We start from the raw sequence: 20,942 nt of genomic DNA, 5'->3' as shown, positions 1-20,942 counted from the left end.
TGCTGTTGTGTGCTCCTGATTTGTGTAGCTTTGCTGGGGGTCAGACTGCCAACCTCCACCCCACATTGCTATCGACCGTAGGTAGGGCACTGTGTCCCCACATGCTGCCCCACACCAATCTGCCCTAGAGGGGACCCAACCCTCTGCTGTGAGCTGGCAGAGCAATATCAATGGCTTCTTTGGCCAGCCTCTGCCAGTGTGCAAGGGGTCTGATGGGGCCAGTCGTGTGGGGCTAGGGGACCCTTCTGCACTAGGACAGCAAGGAAACCTTCCAGATTCATCTCCATTGCAGGCTGTAGAACGGCCATGGGACAGTAACTGCTATGGGTCACAGCAGCGGGGAATAGATGTCACAGCGGGGTCACAACCAAGCCACTGGGCACGTGGTAGCTGTGGGCTGGGCCAGTAAGAAGTCTGTGGCCCGGAGCTCCTTCATGAGCGCTCTACCTAAACGTAGCCAAGGGCTCAGGGCTTCTGGGCTTTGGGCTCAGTAAACAGTCAATAGCTCAGGCCCCTTGGCCTATGGGTTAGTGCTCGTCCAGCCCCGAGGCCCACCCTGCTGCACTGGGTCCTAGCCCAGGCCCTAGCAGCGACAGGGGATCCCGTTGCTGGGCTGGCGGGGAAACGTGGGGGTTGCTGCCTTGCCTCCCGGCAACACAACAGGCCCAATGTCTCCTTTCCCTGAGCCACTGCCTCCTGGCGCCTGGTGGGGCTGCTCCACAGCCAGGGGAGCCTGGTTCCCCATCTCCACGCGGAGCGTCTCTCTCTCCCCTCCCGCTCTGGGTTCCTCTGTCTCCTGGGGCCACGGCTGGCCTTTTCTCCAGGCCGGCTTAGGATCATCATTGTGCCCCCTCCATGAAGGGCTGGCTGGGGGAGTCTATCCCCAGCCCCGCCCCTTCTGCCCGAGGCCCCGCCCCTTACAGAGGCCCAGAGCTGCCCCATCCCCCAAGGACGCCGACACCGGGCGCACCGGTAAGTCTTCCCATTTACTTTTATGCCGGCAAGTGAGTATGTTTCCAGTGGGGTCCTGCAGGGATCAGTTCTTGACCTTACACTATTTAACAGAGAGAGAGAAGGAAGGAAAAAGAACGAACTTTCTCCCAGCAGGCAGCTGGTCTGCCACGAAATGTCTGCACCTATTGCAGGCGGATTTGCGATTCCAGGACCGGACTCCTGAGTCATCTCAGGACCCATATGTAAATCCGTGGTAGAGACCATCCTCGAATGGAGGGATCACCAATGAATGAATGATTTAACATTTTTATCAATGTGCAGGTGACACAATAATTGGATGAGTGAAGAGGACAGGTCACTGATACAGAGTGAGTTCAATTAGCTGGTAAATTGGGCTTAAGCAACCTATACATTTTAATAGGGCTAAATGTAAATGTGTCTGGAGCTACAGACAAGAGGCCCCCACAGCTGAGAACCTGCCTGAAGCTTGGAAGGGACAGAGCAGCTGACTGGGGACGCCCCAGGAGGAGCACTGTGCCAGGGAGGAATTGCCCGAGAAGGACAGGCCGGAGCTGGACCCAGTATCACGGCTGCCCAGAGCTGTATGGGGCTGAGAGTACTGGGGACTGTGACCTTGCATTGGGAATAAGGAGGGAGGCGGCAGCTAGCTAAGTGGGAGGTGGTTGCTCGGTGTGGGTTTGCAGAGAGTGGCAGAAGAGGGCACTGGAGCGGTTTACTGGCACCGGTGACCAGGAGCATCCAAGACTCACCACTTGACTGGAACTCTGCTCAGGCCTTCTGAACTCGGAGTGCAGATGTGTTGCTCGGTGTCTGTCCTTTCAGACTGTGGTACCACTGGGCATGTGGGGCCTCGCATTCGATGTAACCCTGTTTTATCGCTTCCCCATCTTTCCCTTTGTTGTTTTTCTCCTTTCATCCCTCTGTACATTAATAGTTCCCTGTCTTATATCCATTGTACTATTCTGGTGTGTGTGAGTGTGAGTGTGACCGCTCGGGAGGGGGTGGGGAGAAGGTTGGAACAGGTGCCCCTGGGAGAAGAGGGAGTTTTCTTGCTGCATTCCTGTGCATGCCTTTTCTCAGCCAGAGTGTAGTGAGCCAGCTGCCCCACTCTGGCATGGAAGGGGTTAAAGCAGGCCAGAGAGGCTGCGCAGAACCCCAGCCAACCAGGGGCTTACTGAGAGCCAATCAAGGGGAGGCTTCAAAGCAGCCAATCAGGACCAGGCTGGGCCCTATAAGAAGGCTGTAGGGTGGCAAGGTGCTTGTTCTCTCCCTGGATGGCAAAGGGAGAAGAACTGGCTCTTAGGGAAGCATGCAAGGCAAGGCAAGGCAAGGCAGGATCAGCTGAGGCTGGTAGAGATCTAGGCTGACAACTACCAGACTGGGGCCCTGACGCAAAGGGCAGAGAAGGTGCTGGGGCTGTGGGGAAGTGGCCCAGGGAAGCAGGTCATAGAGGGGAGTTGGAGGAGGGCAGTAAGTGGCTGCTACTAGAGGGTGCCTGGGTTGGGGTCCAGAGTAGGGGGCAATCCTGGTCCCCTACTTTCCCCCCACTTGGCCAGTGATGAGAGTGGCTAAGCCAGACTGCAGTTGCCCTTGGAGGAAGGGGCGAGATTGAAGACTGCAGTGAGCCACTGAGGCAAGTGATAGACCCAGAAGCTGCTGCTCCCCTGGAATGGGGGCGGGGGAGAGCCAGTGGAGAGGGCCCAGCTGGAGGGCAGTGTCCAGAAGTGGACACCGTGGTCTGGGAATGATGTGAGTCCCACTGTGAGGATGATGGAGACTGAGTAAGGGTGAGTGAGACACCACTAGCGAAGGCACAGTGCTGAAGGAGCTAATTCCCAAAACAACCAGCAGGAGGCACTGCAGCGGTAAAACCAACCCGGATACACAGAGCCACCTGTGGAGCAGACTCCATCTTCTCCATGAGGGCACTATAGTTACGTTAATATTATATCCTTATATATTTGTAATCAAAATTTTGTGCAGTATCATGTCAAATGCCTTACAGAAGTCGATCACATCAACACAATTACCTTTATCAACCAAACCTGTAATCTTGTCAAAAAAAAAGCTATTAAGTTAATGTGACAGTCTTTGGTTTCCAGAGACGTATGCTGATTTGCACTTATCTCCTTACTCTCCTTTAATTATTATAAATCGAGTCCTCTATCAGCTGCTCCATTATCTTGCCTGAGATCGATGTCAGACAGGCCTATAGTTATCTGGGTCATTCCATTTACCCTTTTAAAATACTGGCACAAGATTTGCTTTCTGCCAGTCTTCTGGAACTTCCCACTGCTCCAAGACCTATTTAACACCACCCCTTCACCTCCCTGCCCCATCCTACTGTGCATGCACAAGTTTACATGGGGGCAGACCCCCCTGAATATTTGCATTGTGAATGTGCTTCCCCCCCCCCACCACCACTTCTCCCGGTTCCACCACCCCAGTTCATGTGACGCTGTCACCTGTTCTTCTGGGGGTATAGGGAGCAGAAACGATGGAGTTTTCCACGGGATGGAAAGGCTGCTGTGTCTGGAGTCTTTGGGCATTTAGCTCCATAATCCTCTTGACCATTTGCATCCATCGTCAATGTTAGTGACAGGTGTGGTTGGGTGAAGGGAACACTTGGACATATGTTGTGAGGATCTGCCCCCTAGTTGAGTGAGTTTTTGATTGTTAACGGCATTGATGTCTTCTCAGAACGTATACTGTTCTGAGTCATCCTCGAAGATGACGCATGTGGAGTCTTACATGCTTTATAGCAAAGGTGTCTGCCACCATACGCCCCAGTAGTTGGAGACGGGTTTGGGCCTTCATGTCCTGATGCACTTCCCACTGCACCTCTTGGCCCCTTTGCCTCTCTTCCTGCATCCGACCTCTCCATCTTTGTCTTTCACTCTGCTCTTGATCATTCAGCCCCCTCCACTCCCTGTGTTTGCAGTCACAAGCTGCAGTGGACTGGAGAATCTTGGAACATCTCCCTGGACTGCTTCTTTCTTCACGCGAGCGTTCAGGTGCTCAGCGGGCGTGGAGGGGGCACCTCTCAAGGGCACCCCGGCAGAAGCTGCTGATAAAAACAGACTGAATCACTTAGATTTACAGTCGGAGCAGAAGGGGGAAAACTCCCCTTATGTTATTCCCACCAAGATCTTTATTTAATAATGCAAATGGTCACTTTAGCTTTGGGACAGCCCATCACAATGCGGCTCTGCAGCTCAAACCAGAGTACAGAGGAGTATGGGAAGATGGGAACCCATTACACTGGAGGTTTTCATGCCAGCAGCCCCTGGGTATAAGTAAAGGGAAAATGCAGTGAATTGAATATTGTCACTATTTTCACAGGCAGTGGTGATTTTGGCTGATATCTCATTCCTGAGAATGACCAAAGTTCAGAGAATGCAGCTGCTGGTAGCGTCCCTAAGCTGCCCAAGCCTATGCTGCTAGCCCACTTAATGCAGTGTGCCAGTGGATCTCCCTGCAGAGTGGCACGGGAATGTCTCCTACCGTGGGGGAAGAAACAAGGCTACCATCCCTCACAGTGATTTGGGGAGGATTGTACAGTATCTCCATGAAAGTTTCATTGAGATCTCTTGACAGTACAAGGGCCGTCACTGTATGGATGAACATAGTACTCTGCACGAGGAAAACTGTCGTCCTCCATGCCTAGCAAAAACAGGAAAAAGGAAAGGTGAACACGGCCTCCACCTCTTCTTTCTACCTCAATCTGAGCACGGGCCAGGGATCTGTTGTGGATTGCGTAATTAGGACTGCTACAATAATCTTTTGGAATTCATTTCCTAGCATATAGCAGTTGATTGAAGTGGCAACGATAATGTATTCCAGAATATTAATTTTAATTGTATTCCCGGTGCTCTTCTGAACATGAGGAGTAATGTACCGATACACGTACCTAAGCTCCCTTCACCGTCATCCCCGGGCTCATCTGCGCTCGTGTGATGGGACTGGCTCAATTCCGGCAGAGTTTCAAGCAGCTCCTGGCTCCCAGCATGTTTTGTATTCCCCTCTGCTGCTCACCCCCTTCTCCTCCTCCTCACTGTGCATTGTGGGGGATCCCATGGCTAGCTCTTGCAAAGTGGCCCTGGTCAGATTTCGGGTGCTGGTAGGGGGTGTAGTTCATTGTAGAAGTGGCAGGTCTGCAGGGGAGCCCCAGATGTGGTGGTGGTGGTCTCCCTGGCCTGCTGCATGCTTGCCAAGGTGGACAATCAGGAAAAGGCATTTCCAAAACACAACAAAGTTTTTCCAAGGGGACGGAAGGAGACTGCTGGTGTCTGAGGCCCCTGGGCAACGGATTTCACAATAGCGACCAGAATGGTCACGGTCACGGGGGCAACCAGGGCATTGTGGGACAGCTGCCGGAGAACCGTTGGGATCAACATAGGTAATGCAGTGTCTAGACTAGAAATAGGTCAGCTCTGGCTCGGTCATCTGGAGAGGTGATGTTATGTTAGCAGGAGACTAATGCAGGTGTGGACACATGTAAAACTAAGCTAAAACAAGCTGACTTACGCTGACATAACTTTGTAGTATAGACAGGTCTATGGATCTTACATCGACACTATTACCTTTATCAGCCAAACTTGAAATCTCATGAAAAAAGAGTATCAAGTGGGTTTGACAGGATCTATATTCCACAAACCCACTGTGATTAGCATTAATTTTATTACCTTAATTACATTTTTTATGAATCAAGTCCAATATCAGCTGTGCCATTATCTTGCCCAGGATTGATGTTAGGCTGACCAACCTAGAATTACCTGGGTCATCCCATTTGCCCTGCTAAAATACTGACACAACATTCCCTTTCTTCCAGTCTTCTTGAACTTCCCAAGAGTTATTGAAAATCAACATTAGCACTCCTCTGCCAGCTCTTTTAAAACTCTTGGATGCAAGTTACCTGGATGTGGTGATTTAAAAATGTCTAACTTTAATAGCTGCTGTTTAACACCCTGCAGAGTTACTAGTGGAATGATAAATAGAGAACAAATGTATTCAAGTGGGTAGGGGGATAATAAAATCAAAACTGCAGGTTGCAGATAGGAGTGGGGGGTTGAAAAGAGTTTGGGGGAAGGGGGGGACTGAGAGACAATTAAAGTGAAACCTTATCCTAAAGGGTCAGAAAAACGTGAACTCGGAAAGGAACTGGCTTTGTATGCAGTTCCCAAGGGTTCTGACTTACAAAGAGAGGAGTATATTCCGTCTGAGTGGTGCTTAGAATTCAGAGAACAGGGAGGATGCAGAGATGAAGACGCAGTGGGATCCCCTGTAGAGAGGAGGCTGATCTTCCCCCACTGGCTCATTCCTGACCAGCCACTGTTGCCCTGAGAAGTCTCTCTGTCAGGTCTCTCTGGTTGATAGCTTCCAACACCATCGTGGTCACCCTCACTGCATAGTGCTCCCCGTAGTGACCGATCAGCAGCTCAGTGAGCTCCACCGGCTCTGCTTTCTCCAGGTCACCTCGAGGTATGTGGCTGTGATATCCCTTTTCCAGCTTGATGTCAGTCAGTTTGCTCTTGAACTCCTTCAGCTCTGCCTCTCGGAGGTTTTTCAGGGTGTCCAGGAGGCGATCTCTCATTGTCTTCCCTGTGCCACCTCCTAGAACATGGGCCAACAAAGTCCAGTCCAGCCACTCCCCACTCAGGTACCATTCCCCGCTCTCCTTCACTCCCAGGCTCTCCCCCTTCATGTAACACCTCTCTCCTCTACAGCAAATGCTTGGTACCTCCTCGCAATCCCAGTGCTCTGTACTCAGTGCCTCACTGCCTCTGGTCCAGTCTGTGTGGTTCCCCTTTGCTCACCCCTCCCCATGCCTCTGCTGTCCCCTCCCACAGATACCTCCTCCTCGCTGGAATACCTCCCAACGCCCAAAGCCTCTCTTCTTTCCTGTCAGAATTCCCCCCCCACACCCGCATCCCTCTTTTGATGTCCACTCACTCCCTGAACCTGCTCTGAATTAGAATCCTGGGTCAGGGCAGGACTACTGCCTAGTGGTTACAGTACAGGGGGAGAATAGGAGTCCTGGTTCTGCCATTGACTCGTTAGGTCTTTTTTCTTCTGTAATTTCTGTTCTACTAAAATAAGGGCTCTGTAAATCAGGGGAGATGAACTGACCTGTGTGGCGTTCTGTTGATGGTGAACTGTGCGTAATGTCACCTGGAAGGGGGGAGGGAATAAGAATGAAACAAACTTTTTTATCATAATTTTCTGTTTACTCTGCTCGCCTCACACCATACAGGGCACTTGCAGATCTGATTGGGTAAGCCAGTCACATGGCAGTGTGATTATCTTTGGAGCTGAGAGAATGATACACCAGTTAATGAGTTATTCAGAGTCCCCTGAAGGATCTGTTCCTGGCCACTGTCAGAGACTGTACCCAGATATCAGACTCAACAGGTGTGGCAATGCCTGTGTTCTTAGACAGCTGCTCTGTATCCCCCCACAGAACACCAAATAGCAGAAATTTACACACTGAACACACATACACTCATCTGGCATCTGGTGAGTGCAAGTTACCGTGTGCACCCAGTGACATGTCTCTGTACAACAGCACTTATGTCACCGCTGACTCTGCCCAAGGTGCCCGCTAGGCTTGTGTTTTTAAAATCTTTTTCCTTATTACTTTTTCAAGAAATCTACGAACAAACCCACTGTAACAACGAATGTGTTGTAATTAAAACAGCAGTAAGTGATCTCAAGATGACAAGCACACACAGCTGTTGCTTCAGGCTTTTAGCTTCTGGTTATTATTATGGATACATCAAATGCCCAGTACAGGATGATAAGCTCAGCGCATTGTAAATGTCTGTAATACTGTTGCTCCGTTGGCTGGGCAGAAAGCTGTAATTTTGAGCCCTGCAGGGTAGTTTCAGTTTGGACGAGCGATCAGTGATAGAAGTCCGGTATACTTTTGGTGTCATCTGTTTATGCCCAGAAACAGACACCGTGTCCTGCTTCCCTGACCAGCAGGAGGAACATACAATTCATGGGCTTTAGCAGACATCCCCAACCAGACACGCAGCCTGGTGCCCAATAAGCAGCTGGCTCGTCTGCCTCTGCTTCCTTCTAGGGTCAGCCAGCCACTGCCTCTCTAATGGCCGACCCACTGCGACCCCCGAACACCCAGCACCAGGTCGGCTTCTGGCTCAGATTGCCAGCTCTTTGGGACAGAGACAATCCCTAGCACAGTGCAGTCCTGGTAGCAGTCTTTCTACCTCAATTTGAGCACGGGCCAGGGATCTGTTGTGGATTGCGTAATTAGGACTGCTACACCCAATTTCAGTGTATTTCCCCCATTTTAGTATTTGTATTGTGGTAGCCCGTAGGAGTCAGATGGATGAATATCTTCAATACCAGGCAAATTGGTTAAAACTACAGTAAAGAACAGAATTATCAGACACACAGATGAACACGATTTGTTGGAGAAGAGTCAAGATGGTTTTTGTAAAGGGAAATCATGCCTCACCAATCTACTAGAATTCTTTGAGGGGGTCAACAAGCATGTGGGCAAGGGGGATCCAATGGATATAGTGTACTTAGATTTTCAGAGAGCCTTTGACAAGGTCCCTCACCAAACGGTCTTAAGCAGAGTAAGCTGTCATGGGATAAGAGGGAAGGTCCTCTCATGGATCAGTATCTGGTTAAAAGATAGGACACAAAGGGTAGGTATAAATGGTCAGTTTTCAGAATGGAGAGAGGTAAATAATGGTGTCCCCCAGGGGTCTGTACTGGGGACCAGTCCTATTCAACATATTCATAAATGATCTGGAAAAGGGGGTAAACAGTGAGGTTGCTAAGTTTGCAAATTATACAAAATTACTCAGGGAGTTCAAAGCTCGCTGTGAAGAATTACAAAGATCTCACAAAACTGTGAAAGGCAGATGAAAACAACAAAATAGCAGATGAAATTCAGTGTTGATAAAAGCAAAGTAATGCACATTGGAAAACATAATTCCAATTATACAAACAAATGATGGGTTCTCAATTACTTATCACCCAAGAAAGAGATCAGGGATTCATTATAGATAGTTCCCTGAAAACATCTGCTCAATGTGCAGAGGCAGTCAAAAAAGCGAACAGAATGTTAGGAACCATTAGACGAGAGAGAGAGAAAATAAGACAGAAAATATCATAATGCCACTATATAAATCCATGTTATGCCAACACCTGGAATACTGCATGCAGTTCTGGTCACCCCATCTCAAAAAAGTACAGAGAAGTGCAACAAAAATGATTAGGGGTATGGAACAGCTTCCATACAAGGAGAGATTAAAAAGACTGGAATTATTCATCTTAGAAAAGAGATGACTAAGGGGGGATATGATAGAGGTCTATAAAATTATAATTATTGTGGAGAAAGTGAGTAAGAAATTTTTTTTACCCCTTCACATAACACAAGAACCAGGAGTCACCCAATGAAATTAATAGGCAGCAGGTTTAAAACAAACAAAATGAAATATCTTCACACAATGCACAGTCAACCTATGGAACTCGTTGCTCAGGGATGTCATGAAAGCCAAAACTATAACTGGGTTCAAAAAAAAAATTTGATAAGTTTATGGAGGATCGGTCCATCAATGGCTACTAGCCAAGATGGTCAGGGATGCGACTGCATACTCAGGGTGTCCCTAAGCCTCTGACTGAAGACAGAATATTCAGAAGACAGAATATTGGGCTAAAAGGATCATTCTTATGTTCTTAAAAAATGCTGGTCTTCCCTTCAGGAGACTATGACTAGTGGTTTATAGCGACCAGAGAGTCTTCTTAAAACAAGGAGGAGGGTAGCCGGGTTAGTCTGTATCCACAAAAACAACAAGGTGTCCAGTGGCACTTTAAAAACTAACAGATTTATTTGGGCATAAGCTTTTGTGGGTAAAAAACCCACTTCTTCAGATGCATGTGGGTTTTTTACCCATGAAAGCTTACGCCCAAATAAATCCGTTAGTCTTTAAGGTGCCACCCGACTCCTCGTTGTTTTCTTAAAACAAAAGTACTGTTTGTTTATTTAGTAGGAACGAAAGCTTCAGTGGAAAGGATTTTAAAACTACATATCGCCTACAGGCATGTCTATTTTACCTCAAAAGCATGTATCTCTCAACACCACAAGTTGGTCCAATAGTAGATATTACCTCACCCACATGGTCTCTGTATTTTACCTATAGTCCTACTAACCCATAATGGTTACCTAGGCAGGCCTAACTTCTCCAGACAACCCCAGCAGACCCTGGGGTCTCTGTTTACCTCTCACTCTCCTCCCGAGAGAATGTCTCTCTTTGAACTTTCCAGGGTACTTTCTATGGGCCCAGGGTGGGAGGACATTGTTTGTGTTGGCCCTTTGTATGGGCGCTTTGGACTCTAGCAGGGGACTCCTGGGGTAAGAGTGAGAGCCCTCCAGTCTGAAGGAAGGTGTAGATTCATAAAGAGCCTGGAGTCACAGAAGGTGGTAGAGCTGGAACCAATGGCATTGAACTTTATTTTGTGATTTGAGACATCCATATTAATAAGTTGCCCCGTGCTGTGGGTGTTACTAGCCTCAGAGAGTGCTGGAGAAGTATTCTGAGAAGGGGAAACTGAGGGTGGAATACCTGCAGGGCCAACCTATGCCATGGGGGGTGCTCTGAGATGGGGACCCTACGACAATTCCTAAGCCACTTGGGTGCTTCTGAAAACTTTACCCCAAGTCCTTACTCCTTTGGGGTTTAGATAATCTTAATTTTTCCCCCTTTCCAGCTAAAATTCTGGTTAGAGAATGAACCCGCAAATCTCCAACAGATATAATGATGTCATCAGATTTTTCCCTAATTATTTTACAGCTCGATCTTACATTAGAGATGTAAACCAGGTCTCAAATTCCAGGAAAGAGTTGTCTCAGTCTGTTCTACAGTTATGAACAGCACAATACCAGCTGTAGGCTGCTGTCTTTCAATCTGTTATCTTCAACTTTTATTCCTTTGATTGTGCGGTCTGGTCTTAATCTGAGGTGCCCTTAATATGCCCTCCTGACGTAAGAAGGCAGAAAAATTCTAAAGCATATGTGAATGTGTCAGATTGAAACATTACATCTCTAAACTAGTGAACAAACTTATTTCAAAATGGAATTGATGTTTAAGAATCAAAATGTACAAAACAAGCCATTTTTGAAGTTCTAACTTTAAACATTTTAGTGTTATTGGAATAGAAGGTTTGCAGGCATAATTCATTCACTCCATTTTTTTTTATTCAAGGTGACCTGCAACTGGAGGGGGAAAAAATAGGTCTATTGCCTTCCCCCTCCCTCCGTTATGATTGCTAACAAAGGCCTGAAATGGTTTATTTAAAAATTTATTTGGCTGGGTTTTTTATTCTATGATGACTGGACAGCAAGTGTAGGTGATGACATCAGAGTGAAAGTTGAACTGTTGACAAAAAATTTACCCAAATGATTTAAAAAAAAAAAAAAAAGATTTACTTTGAATGACTAATTTGAGTAATCCTGTGTTAAAGATTCAACACACTCCTCTTTTCACTTAAGATAGTAGCAGCAGTAACATGCACAACTTAGACCTCTCAGTGATCCTCCAGCAAAACCAGTGAAGACCAGACTTGACATTTCTGAAATTTGTAAGTTATAAAACAAACAGGGAAAAAATTGATAGTAAATAGTCTTACAGGAATTCTTTATATGTCATTAAACACCTCCCACTGCCCCCCTAATTTTTTTAAAAAATCTCTCACGGGTCACCTTTAACAGTCCACACATATCACTTCCTAGATAGAATATCATATTTCAGAGAGTAAAAAGCATATAGAATCACATGGAATTTAGAAACAACCTTGGCTACACTTCTCTTTGTGCAGCTATCTCACAACCGTGCATGTTACAGGATGTTCTGAGTTATTCCAGGCTATGTGCTGTATGGTAAACAGTGAATCTGGCTCACTCTTGTTGAGTCTCAGTTACCTTTCTCAATGGAAGGATGTCAGGTATCAAGTAGAGGTGGAGAGTTATATTTTCAGCCCTGAGTGCCCGGTAAAGCAGTGTGATACCGTGGATTGGACTAGATAGCATAGATATTCCTATTTTCAAAATAGCTCCCCAAAAGGAGAAACGGGGGTTCTCCAGCACAGCGTGGAAAGGCATCACTCACGTTGGCTCCTCCAGTGTCATCTTCCCATCAACAAAATGGGCCATTCGCATCTGGGAGACGCCAGCCTCTCCCCCTGGGAATGGATGTCAAAGAGAATGAGTAAAAAGCAACAGAGGGTCCTGTGGCACCTTTGAGACTAACAGAAGTTTTGGGAGCATAAGCTTTCGTGGGTAAGAACCTCACTTCTTCAGATGCAAGACAGCTTTTTACAGATTCAGACTAACACGGCTACCCCTCTGATACTTGACACCAAAGAGAATGAGGTTCTGTTTTACCTGTTACATGACAGCACTGCCCAAGGTTTAGAGCAAGGGGCGGGGACCCAGGAATCCTAGGCTCTCTTCTCAGTTACGTGGGGGGGAAGGGAGCAGGAGACTAGGAGTCAGGACTCTTGTTTGTTGTATAACTACTCATTGGTGCATGGGGGACTGAGCTGCTGATGGTCGGGTGAGCTGGCTTACAGGAGAAGTGATCTGCACCGAGTATAGGGCTGACACAGATTTACTTCCCCCCTCCCGCCCACCATGGAGCAAGGGTGGAGAGGAGGGACTGAACAGTGACTGAGTCCCAGTCTGGTTCCTGATCCTGCCCCTTTATTCATGTCTCACACACCCTCATTCTGAGACCTATAATAAAAATATTATAATATAAAAATATTACTTGCCTGTAATATTTTTATGAATTATTTGTGTGGTAATCCAATTATTTGGCTTGGTGTTGCTATCCAGAGGGTGCAAAGAGTTAAAGTCCCTCCTGGGGGAGAGCCAGAGACGTATGGAATTTGGGTCATGTAACTGTCTGGGGTGGTATGAATGAGCCATTAGGACTGGCTGGAACATTCACAGATCAGTCAAGGATCCGGGAAGACAATGGGAACCCCAGTGACTGAACGATTAACGCTTAGCAACGGGAGGCTCAAATGGGTGGAACATGTGAACGTGGTGGGGTTTTGCTGCAGCAGAGGACAGTGGACAGAGGTGTCATGTACCTGTGCTAAGCGTGGGGCTCAGAGACACCGACCACTCACCTGGACTGGGACAAAAAAAAGGGACAAAGAAAGGAAGTGAAGATGTTTCCTACAGCACTACGGCTCAAAGGGCAGCCCTGGCTTTGGTCCGTCTGGACTATGTCTTAATTTTTGCTTCTCTATGTCAGTGGTCCCCAAACTTTTTACCTCATGCCCCCCATACCTCTGTCCATGCCTCCCCTGGAGCCGGGGCCAGGAGTGGGGCCGTGGCCCTGGGAGGTGGGGGACGTGGACAGGGGTAAGGGAGCCAAGGCTGGGACCACAGCTAGAGGCTGGGGCAGGGCTGGGAGCGGCAGCTCAGCTCAGGCCGGCAGCCGGGGCCAGGAGCAGAGCTAGGTGGCACTTCGCCCCACCTCCCATGGGGGCTGTCCTGAGACCCAGCCATGCCTCCTCCGAATGTTCCTCCGTGCTCCCTTAGGGGGCTGCACCCCACAGTTTGGGAACCTCTGCTCTATACTAACCCAAGGACTTCCCCATGCTGTGTTCCACTAGACTATTCCAACCTATTCCCTTGTGAACAGGCTGCCTCGTGTCACTGCAGATACTTGCTGACCTACACTGGTCCCTGAAGAGGGTAAAGGTCTCTGAACAGATTCTACCTCAGTGGGACTCGCCAGGCAGAGCTCACGGTGCGGAACAGGAGGGCTGGAGCCCAGAGGCTCAGTTTTGGAGGCACTGGGGCCACATGACCTACCCTTTTGGAAAAGTGTGAGCCCTTGGGGGACTGGCACACTGACGGGGTTCCTCTAAGGGACAGCTTACAGGCCAGGGCATAGCACAGACCCTGTGTATTAGTGACGGTCCATATACACTAACTCCTGGTAAATGGGAGCACAGGACAGTCCATATCAACAGAGCTAAATCAAACCACCTCATCCAATTCTTTGTAAAGTGTCATACCTGACTTTAGTGCGCGTGATCTTAATTCCATGATCATGCTGGACCCAGCAACTACAGTAGCTTCTTATTTACCAAGAACCAAAGGACTCAGTCCTTCAGCTCTTTGACTTTTGCCCTAGGTCTGTCGGCCCCCCGCCCTCCGGTGCTGAAAGTCTTGGATTCAGTCTCTGCTGATACTTATGGTGTTTGTGGGCGTTTGCAGTCATGGTTTGTTACAAAATCACTGAGATCTATGGGTTTATAGAGCTTTTATAGTCATTATTTATCTGCCATACCTGCAAAGCACATGAAGTGGGGGAGGTGCAGAGCTGCCACAGCCCCAACCGGTTCCGCCCAGATGTTGAACAAAGGGCCAGCGATCATCCACTGCTGCATGTCCAGTTCTGTCTGACAACAACGCCAGGATTCATAGTTGTATTTGAGAGTCACGGCTGCCCTCACCTCGAACCCCAGTTCAGTTTCAGAGCATCTGAAGGAGCCTGCCTGGGGGAAGTGAACCCTGCACATCAAAGAGAGAGGGAAGAAGAGAGTTAAACAACACTAAATGCAAAGTGCCCATCAGTTTTATCATTCCCATGGTGTGATGGGCTGGGAAACAGGCACAGAGACTACAGGCCCAGCAGAGTGAGTGATTGGGTGGGGGCAGAGGACAGGATAAAAGGGGTTATTTGCCCTATTTTAAAAAATATATATATATTTTACTATCCAGTTGAGGTCCCCCCAGTATGGGTACAGGGTTCATGCACTGTAATTCTCCACACACACTTAATTTTTATTTGAGAGAAATAAACTTACCAAAAATTGCATTGCTGGGTATAGAACACAAGAGTCCTGACTCCCACCCCCATAACCACTAGACCCTAAACCCCAGAGCCAGGGATAGAGACCAGGACTACCCCCACCCCCCCAAATCTTACCCACTAGACCCTCCTACACTGATTGTCTAAAAGTTAACTTGGAAAAGACACTGATTTTAGCGCCTAACAAGTCCAATGGCAGAATCAGATCTAGACAATGTACAGCTAGACATACTAATTCTTCCATCTCCGTTTTGACTGACCTAAACAAACATGTCTTATGGGTCTGAAACATCTCCTACCATTTTTATAAGTCTAAACAGACCCTCCCCCAATAGAGCATGTCTGACCTGTGATTTTTTCATAGACGTAACTTGGGCCAAATTTAGGTGGATTTTCAAAAGAACAGAAAAAAACCCCTTACCAAATTTCGAGTCCCTGCTCTAAAGCATGGAGGTGCTAAAGCTTCTCAAGGAAACAGTTGTAAGAATTTTTTAACATGGACTAAACAACACTTGCCCCTACTTTTATTTTCAGAAACAAATAAACCATTTATCTGAAATTTAGCTCAGGCAGACACCCAGGGTGGAAAAATGTTAAACTTAAATTATGGCAAAATTCTAAGCAACTGAAAACAGGGTCTCATAATGGAAAGTGTCAGGAAACCTTAGTTCTATGTGTTACTACCAGCTCCACTTAAATAACGCCCCATCTCTGACCTGTACAATTTCGGATTCTTCTCTGAGCCTGGCAAAATCTCTGGTTTTACTTCTTCTGCAAAATCCTAAAACAAACACATTTGTATTAACTTGGCTCCAGTAAGGATTTTCAGCTGGATGGTTCTCATGAGAAAAAGGTGTTAGCTAGATGCAGTGTACTGTACAAAACCTTCAGCATGCAACCTGCCCACACTGCCAAAACTCTTTTCCAAGCCTGGCTCATCTTGTGTCTTGACTGCGGTAAACTCATTCCCTCTGGTCCATTCAAAGTGCTGCTGCTAAGTGCTGCATCTTCCTAGTTTGTTGCTCTGACTACCAGGGGCATCATTTGCTATGGGGCACTGGGGGCAGTTGCCCCTCCCCCTGACTTTTCATAGGACTATAGGCTTCATTCTGGCTTCCTCTCCTCCCCTCAATGAGAATGAGGCTATGAAATGTCCTTCAGCAAAAGCACCCTCTTTCAAAATGGCCACCACCTCCCATTTTTCCTAGTGGGAATGAAAACTGTCCTTGGCAAAGATGGTGGCCCCTGACCTGCAGTGACACCATGAGTGATAAGAAGATCTGTGCCTTTGAAATCAATTACATTTAATTTAGAACTATAAACTCTTTATAACTAATTTATAAACTAATTTATAAACTATAAATGTGGGAAGTTTTCTTCTAATTAACTAATCACAATTGTATTGGTATTCTGTGGCATCACTCCAGGGCTCCGTTAAGGTTACTGGGTGCCTTAACTGTGCATTTTCAGATCTTAATATGCTTGGCTTTCTTGTAGATATACAGGGCCGCCCAGAGGGGGAGGCAAGTGGGGCAATTTGCCCCAGGGGCCCCCACGAGAATATAGTATTCTATAGTATTGCAACATTATTTTATGGAAGGGGCCCCCGAAATTGCTTTGCCCCAGGCCCCCTGAATCCTCTGGGCGGCCCTGTAGATATAACCTTAACTCTGAATGCCCTGAGCTTGTAGTGTTTGGTTTTGGGATAGTTGCAACGTCTTTTTTTTTTTTTTGCCCTTAAATTACTACTACATACTTAACATTATTTCTATCTAAAGCAGTCTTTGTCTGGGAATTTTCAGTGGGGTTTCACTAATTGGCAATTTAATGTCAGTTCTGTTGATGATGCCAGAGCCAGATTAGACTCCTCCTTGCTCTCTCTACACTATGTTGACTTTACAGGCTTAACAGGAGCAAAAAGTCGTTACTCCAGTCAGCAGTTCTGGCTCCGATATACATGGGGACCAGCTCTGTCAAGGAAGAAAGGGCCATTTTTACGTAGTCATTTTGACTGGAACTGCGGCTAACTTCTCAGCTTCTTCTTCTATTTCCTCATCCCTTGAGCTTTGATCCCAGAAAATAAACACAGGTGTGTGATTTCCTCTGAGTTAAACAGTGTCCCATCTGGGGGCATCCACACAGCACAGACACACTGACGGTGTGAGATAGTGCCCAGACACCACAATGATGGGGACAGAACACACCGAGAACAAACACAATCCCCTACCTTCTCTCTGTGACACAAGTCACATCTGTCCTTTCCCCAGGAGCCTGAAGTGGCACCTTCACTCCTGCGTCTCACTCCTGCTGCAGAAGGCAAAGTATTGGGTCAGGGCAATACATCCTGAAGGCAAGACTGTCCCCAGCTCTGGGGAGATGTGGTAGGCAGGCCAGACACAACAGAATCCTTCCACTCCCAAGTGCCCAAAGACTGAGGTTAGCACCACAGCAGTGTTACCCATCACTCCATAGTTACCCTTCGTCTGGTCCTTTCCATTCCACAACTAATCCCTCTCCCTCCTACTTCCCCGTCTCCAATGCCAGTTTCTGCTCAGTGAGCTCGTCTCACACTGTCTGATCCTGGGGAACATCCTTAGAGCATGGGAGCAGACGCCACCACCAACAAAAATAATAATGGTCGTGGGTCACTGGAATTGGCTTCTGCAATTCATATCCCAATCTCCATGCCTGGAAGGCCTGAGTCCATACTGAGAAAGTATTTAAGAGGTGAGTTAAAGCCCATTTCACCAGTCCAGTCCATGCAGTAGCACATTATATCTATACAGATAGATGGGCACAGGTGACTAGTGTTAAAATAATGGCTAAATCTGTGATGTCATGGGACACTTGAGACTTTTTTGGGTGTCCGTTCAGATGGAAGCTGTTCCCATATTCATCACGTATATAACAGACTGAGCAAAATATTGGTGGGAAATTCCAACATTTCAACTTTTTTTTCCACCCTGAATCAGGACAAAAGTTGAAACAGCAAAACTTGGTGCAGAACAAGTTCTGAAAATTTTGATTCAGAAGAGGTGAAATGTTTTCCTTTGGCATTTTCAATTGAAACTAAACATTTCAATATTCCTGAATTGAAATGTTTCATATCGTCTTGTTGAATTGACCCAAAACACGTTGTCTGGAGTCAGTTCAATGTTAAACTGCATTTCCCTGTGGTGATCCATTGCTTCATTAAAGCTAGTTGTCCAATGTCCCCATTTTCCCCTTTGGGCTGGGATCCCTAAGTAGGCTACAACTCCCATGATGCATCAGCTGCGATGTGACTCCCATAATGCAGCATGCTGCAGGATCAGCAGGGAGATGGTGTGGCATCATGGGAGATGTAGTCCAGCCAGGGAGCCCAGGCCACAGGATGAATGGGGGCCTGAACTGCCACTCCCATAAGGCAATGTACCACAGGAAATGCAGCTTAATGTTGAACTGACTCAAAACATTTTGGGTCAATTCAACAAACCAAAATATATTGATTCAGGTCAAACCAACTCAAACTGAAATATTTTGTTTCAATTTTCCCAATGGAAAAATCAAAACATATCAGCAAATTCAAAATATTTCCCAGGGAAACTTTTTTCAACAGAAAATGTACTCTCTGAAAAATCAAAAATAATTTTAAGAGAAAATTCTCAGCCAAATCTAATATATAAAAGTTTCTCACCCTTGTGGATTCTCATATGTTTTGTGAGGTTGGAGCTGTCACTGAAGCTCTTCTCACACGTACTGCATTTAAAAGGCTTCTCTCCGATGTGGATTCCCTGATGGCGAATGAAGTTGGCATTCACATTGAAGCTCTTCTCACAATGCAAGCAGCGATAGGGTTTCTCTCCAGTGTGGATTCTCTGATGTATCCTTAGATATCCGATGGTCCCAAAGCTTTTTCCACATGTGAAGCACTTATAGGGTTTCTCTCCAGTGTGGATTCTCTGATGGTGAGTGAGGCTGGAGCGCTCACTGAAGCTTTTCCCACATTTGGGGCACTTATAAGGTTTCTCTCCTGTGTGAATTCTCTGATGGCGGATGAGGTTTGAGTTCAGACTGAAGCTCTTCCCACATTCAGAACATTTGAAAGGCTTCAGTCGCAGGTGGAGTTTCTCATGTTGATTGCGATTGGAGCTGTCATTGAAGCTCTTCCCACATTTACCACATTTGTAGGGTTTCTCTCCCGTGTGGGTTCTCTGATGCCGAATAAGGTTTGACTTCTGACTGAATCCCTTCCCACAATCAGGACATATGTAAGGTCTTTCCTCGTTTGGGATTTGAAAGGTGGAGAATCCTTTCTCGCGGGCCGAGGGATGTGCTGGCCACAGCTTCCTGCCACCCCCATGAGCCCGGGACGGCGAACCGTGGCGAGTGGGGGCCGCGATCGGCCAAACCTGCCGCGTCAGCAGGTAAATAAACTGGCCCAGCCCGCTAGGGTGCTTACCCTGGCGAGCCGCGTGCCGAACGTTGCCGACCCCTGATCTAGAGTGACCCCACTGATGACAATGGAGTCAGAGCTATATTCTGATCTCAGGTACAGTAATACAATTCTGGAGTGACTCCAAATGGACTAACCCCAGGGTCACTAAGATCAGAACCTGGTCCTAACTCTGCTGACCTTAGTGGGGTCTCTCAAGATATCTCCAAATCACCTTAGCTCTGCACTCAAACAGGAGGAGGTGATTAGCTTGAAAACTGGTATTTTAAGAAGTTAGAGGTAGTGAAATCCAGGACACTGCCCATGTCTAATCCAGGCTGGGGAAAATGGATCCAGTCCCAGCACCATGTGGCACCTTCCTTAGGGAAAAGTCCAGAAGCCCAAGCCCCTGAAGCAACAGTGTTGTGACACCCAGGCCTGGAGCTGTTTTTGTCCAATCCTGCGGTGAATTTCCACTGGGGCACGTTTCAACCCCCTGGGCAATTGTGCTCACTCACCTGATGCTGATGTCAGTTCTTCAGTGGAAATTTGATCATGAGGAGCTTCCATGTGACCGGAATGTCCTATGGATGAGAGAGAGCAATACAGCATATTTCCTTAGTAGATCTCATAGCACTTTATAAAGGAAGCCGGTGTTTTTTTTCAAACTGGGATTGATGTCTGGATCTCAGCGAGATCTACAATACAAGTCAGGTTTAACATTTTTGCTTCAGTCATTTTGAATTCAGCCAGTCAAAAATCAGGAGAATAAAATCGCAAAAATGGTTCAATTCTCCTCCAGCTTCTTCATTAAAATTCAAAATTGTTAGAATGTGACATTTCCACCAGCCTTATAGAGACCAGTCTCTGATCTCTGTAGGTGCTTTCCCAATTCTAATAGTAATAACTTCAAAAAGAGTTGTGGTTTTTTTTCTTGACATATTTTTTGCTAGTCCATGACTTTTAAAAAAATTCACACAATTTCTGGAGCTTCATGTTGCTTGCAAGGCTTTCCCCACCCTTTTTCTAAAGGGGCAGGAGAGAGAGGTGCCCTGTACCCACGAGGGGTTCCTGGTACTTGCTGGGGGCAGGTACTCATCATGTGGCAATTGAGGAAGCCTTCTGCACCCTGCCGTGGTAGGGTCGTGTCGGCTGTCTACACTCAGTTCCCTGCCTGTCCCCTCACCTGCCCCTGTGCACATGGGAAACAAACAGCTGAGCTGAAAGGCCAGGGTCATGGGGGGAGCAGACAACTGCTGAACAGTTCTCTGCTCTCCCGGCCCTTGAGCGCAGCCTCGTTCGCTTGTCCTGTGCAGGCTCTTTCCAGCAGAGGACAGGGCTCTGTGCCCTGGAGCTGTGGTGAAGGGCCAGGGTCGAATGTGTAAGATATCGCTCCATGATCACATACTGAATGAGATCAGAAGGTATACAGAGGTGACCAATATAGTGCAGGCGATGTACGACGCAAAGCAGAGATGGGCAAGTCATGTAGTCCGTAGGCCAGACAATAGGTGGACAACCCGCATTAGTGACTGGATCCCCAGAGGCCACAAGTCACCGCTGGGCAGCCCAAAAACACGCTGGGCTGATCCCATGACAAAACTCTTTGGCCAGAAATGGAAAGAATCTGCTTGCAACAAAATGGTATGGCATCGACTTGCATTCGTGGAGGGACAGACGAGGAC

The 20,942-nt window shown here is 47.3% G+C and overlaps 1 protein-coding gene across 1 annotated transcript; it reads right to left on the bottom strand.

The window, feature by feature from the left end:
• Positions 1–2,909: 2,909 nt before the first annotated feature.
• Positions 2,910–19,351, bottom strand: LOC101954022 (zinc finger protein 436-like; the record flags this gene model as incomplete). Its single annotated transcript, XM_065590944.1, has 7 exons — positions 2,910–4,039; positions 4,886–6,588; positions 7,105–7,146; positions 14,319–14,542; positions 15,560–15,624; positions 17,071–17,150; positions 18,520–19,351. Coding segments are annotated over 6 exons (1,542 nt in total), but the record flags the coding sequence as incomplete, so codon positions are not given.
• Between the last annotated feature and the right edge of the window lie 1,591 nt (positions 19,352–20,942).

This window comes from Chrysemys picta, chromosome 4 (genome assembly GCF_011386835.1).
Source record: "Chrysemys picta bellii isolate R12L10 chromosome 4, ASM1138683v2, whole genome shotgun sequence".
NCBI classification, from domain to species: Eukaryota; Metazoa; Chordata; order Testudines; family Emydidae; genus Chrysemys; species Chrysemys picta.
This window is presented reverse-complemented; position numbering and strand designations above follow the sequence as displayed.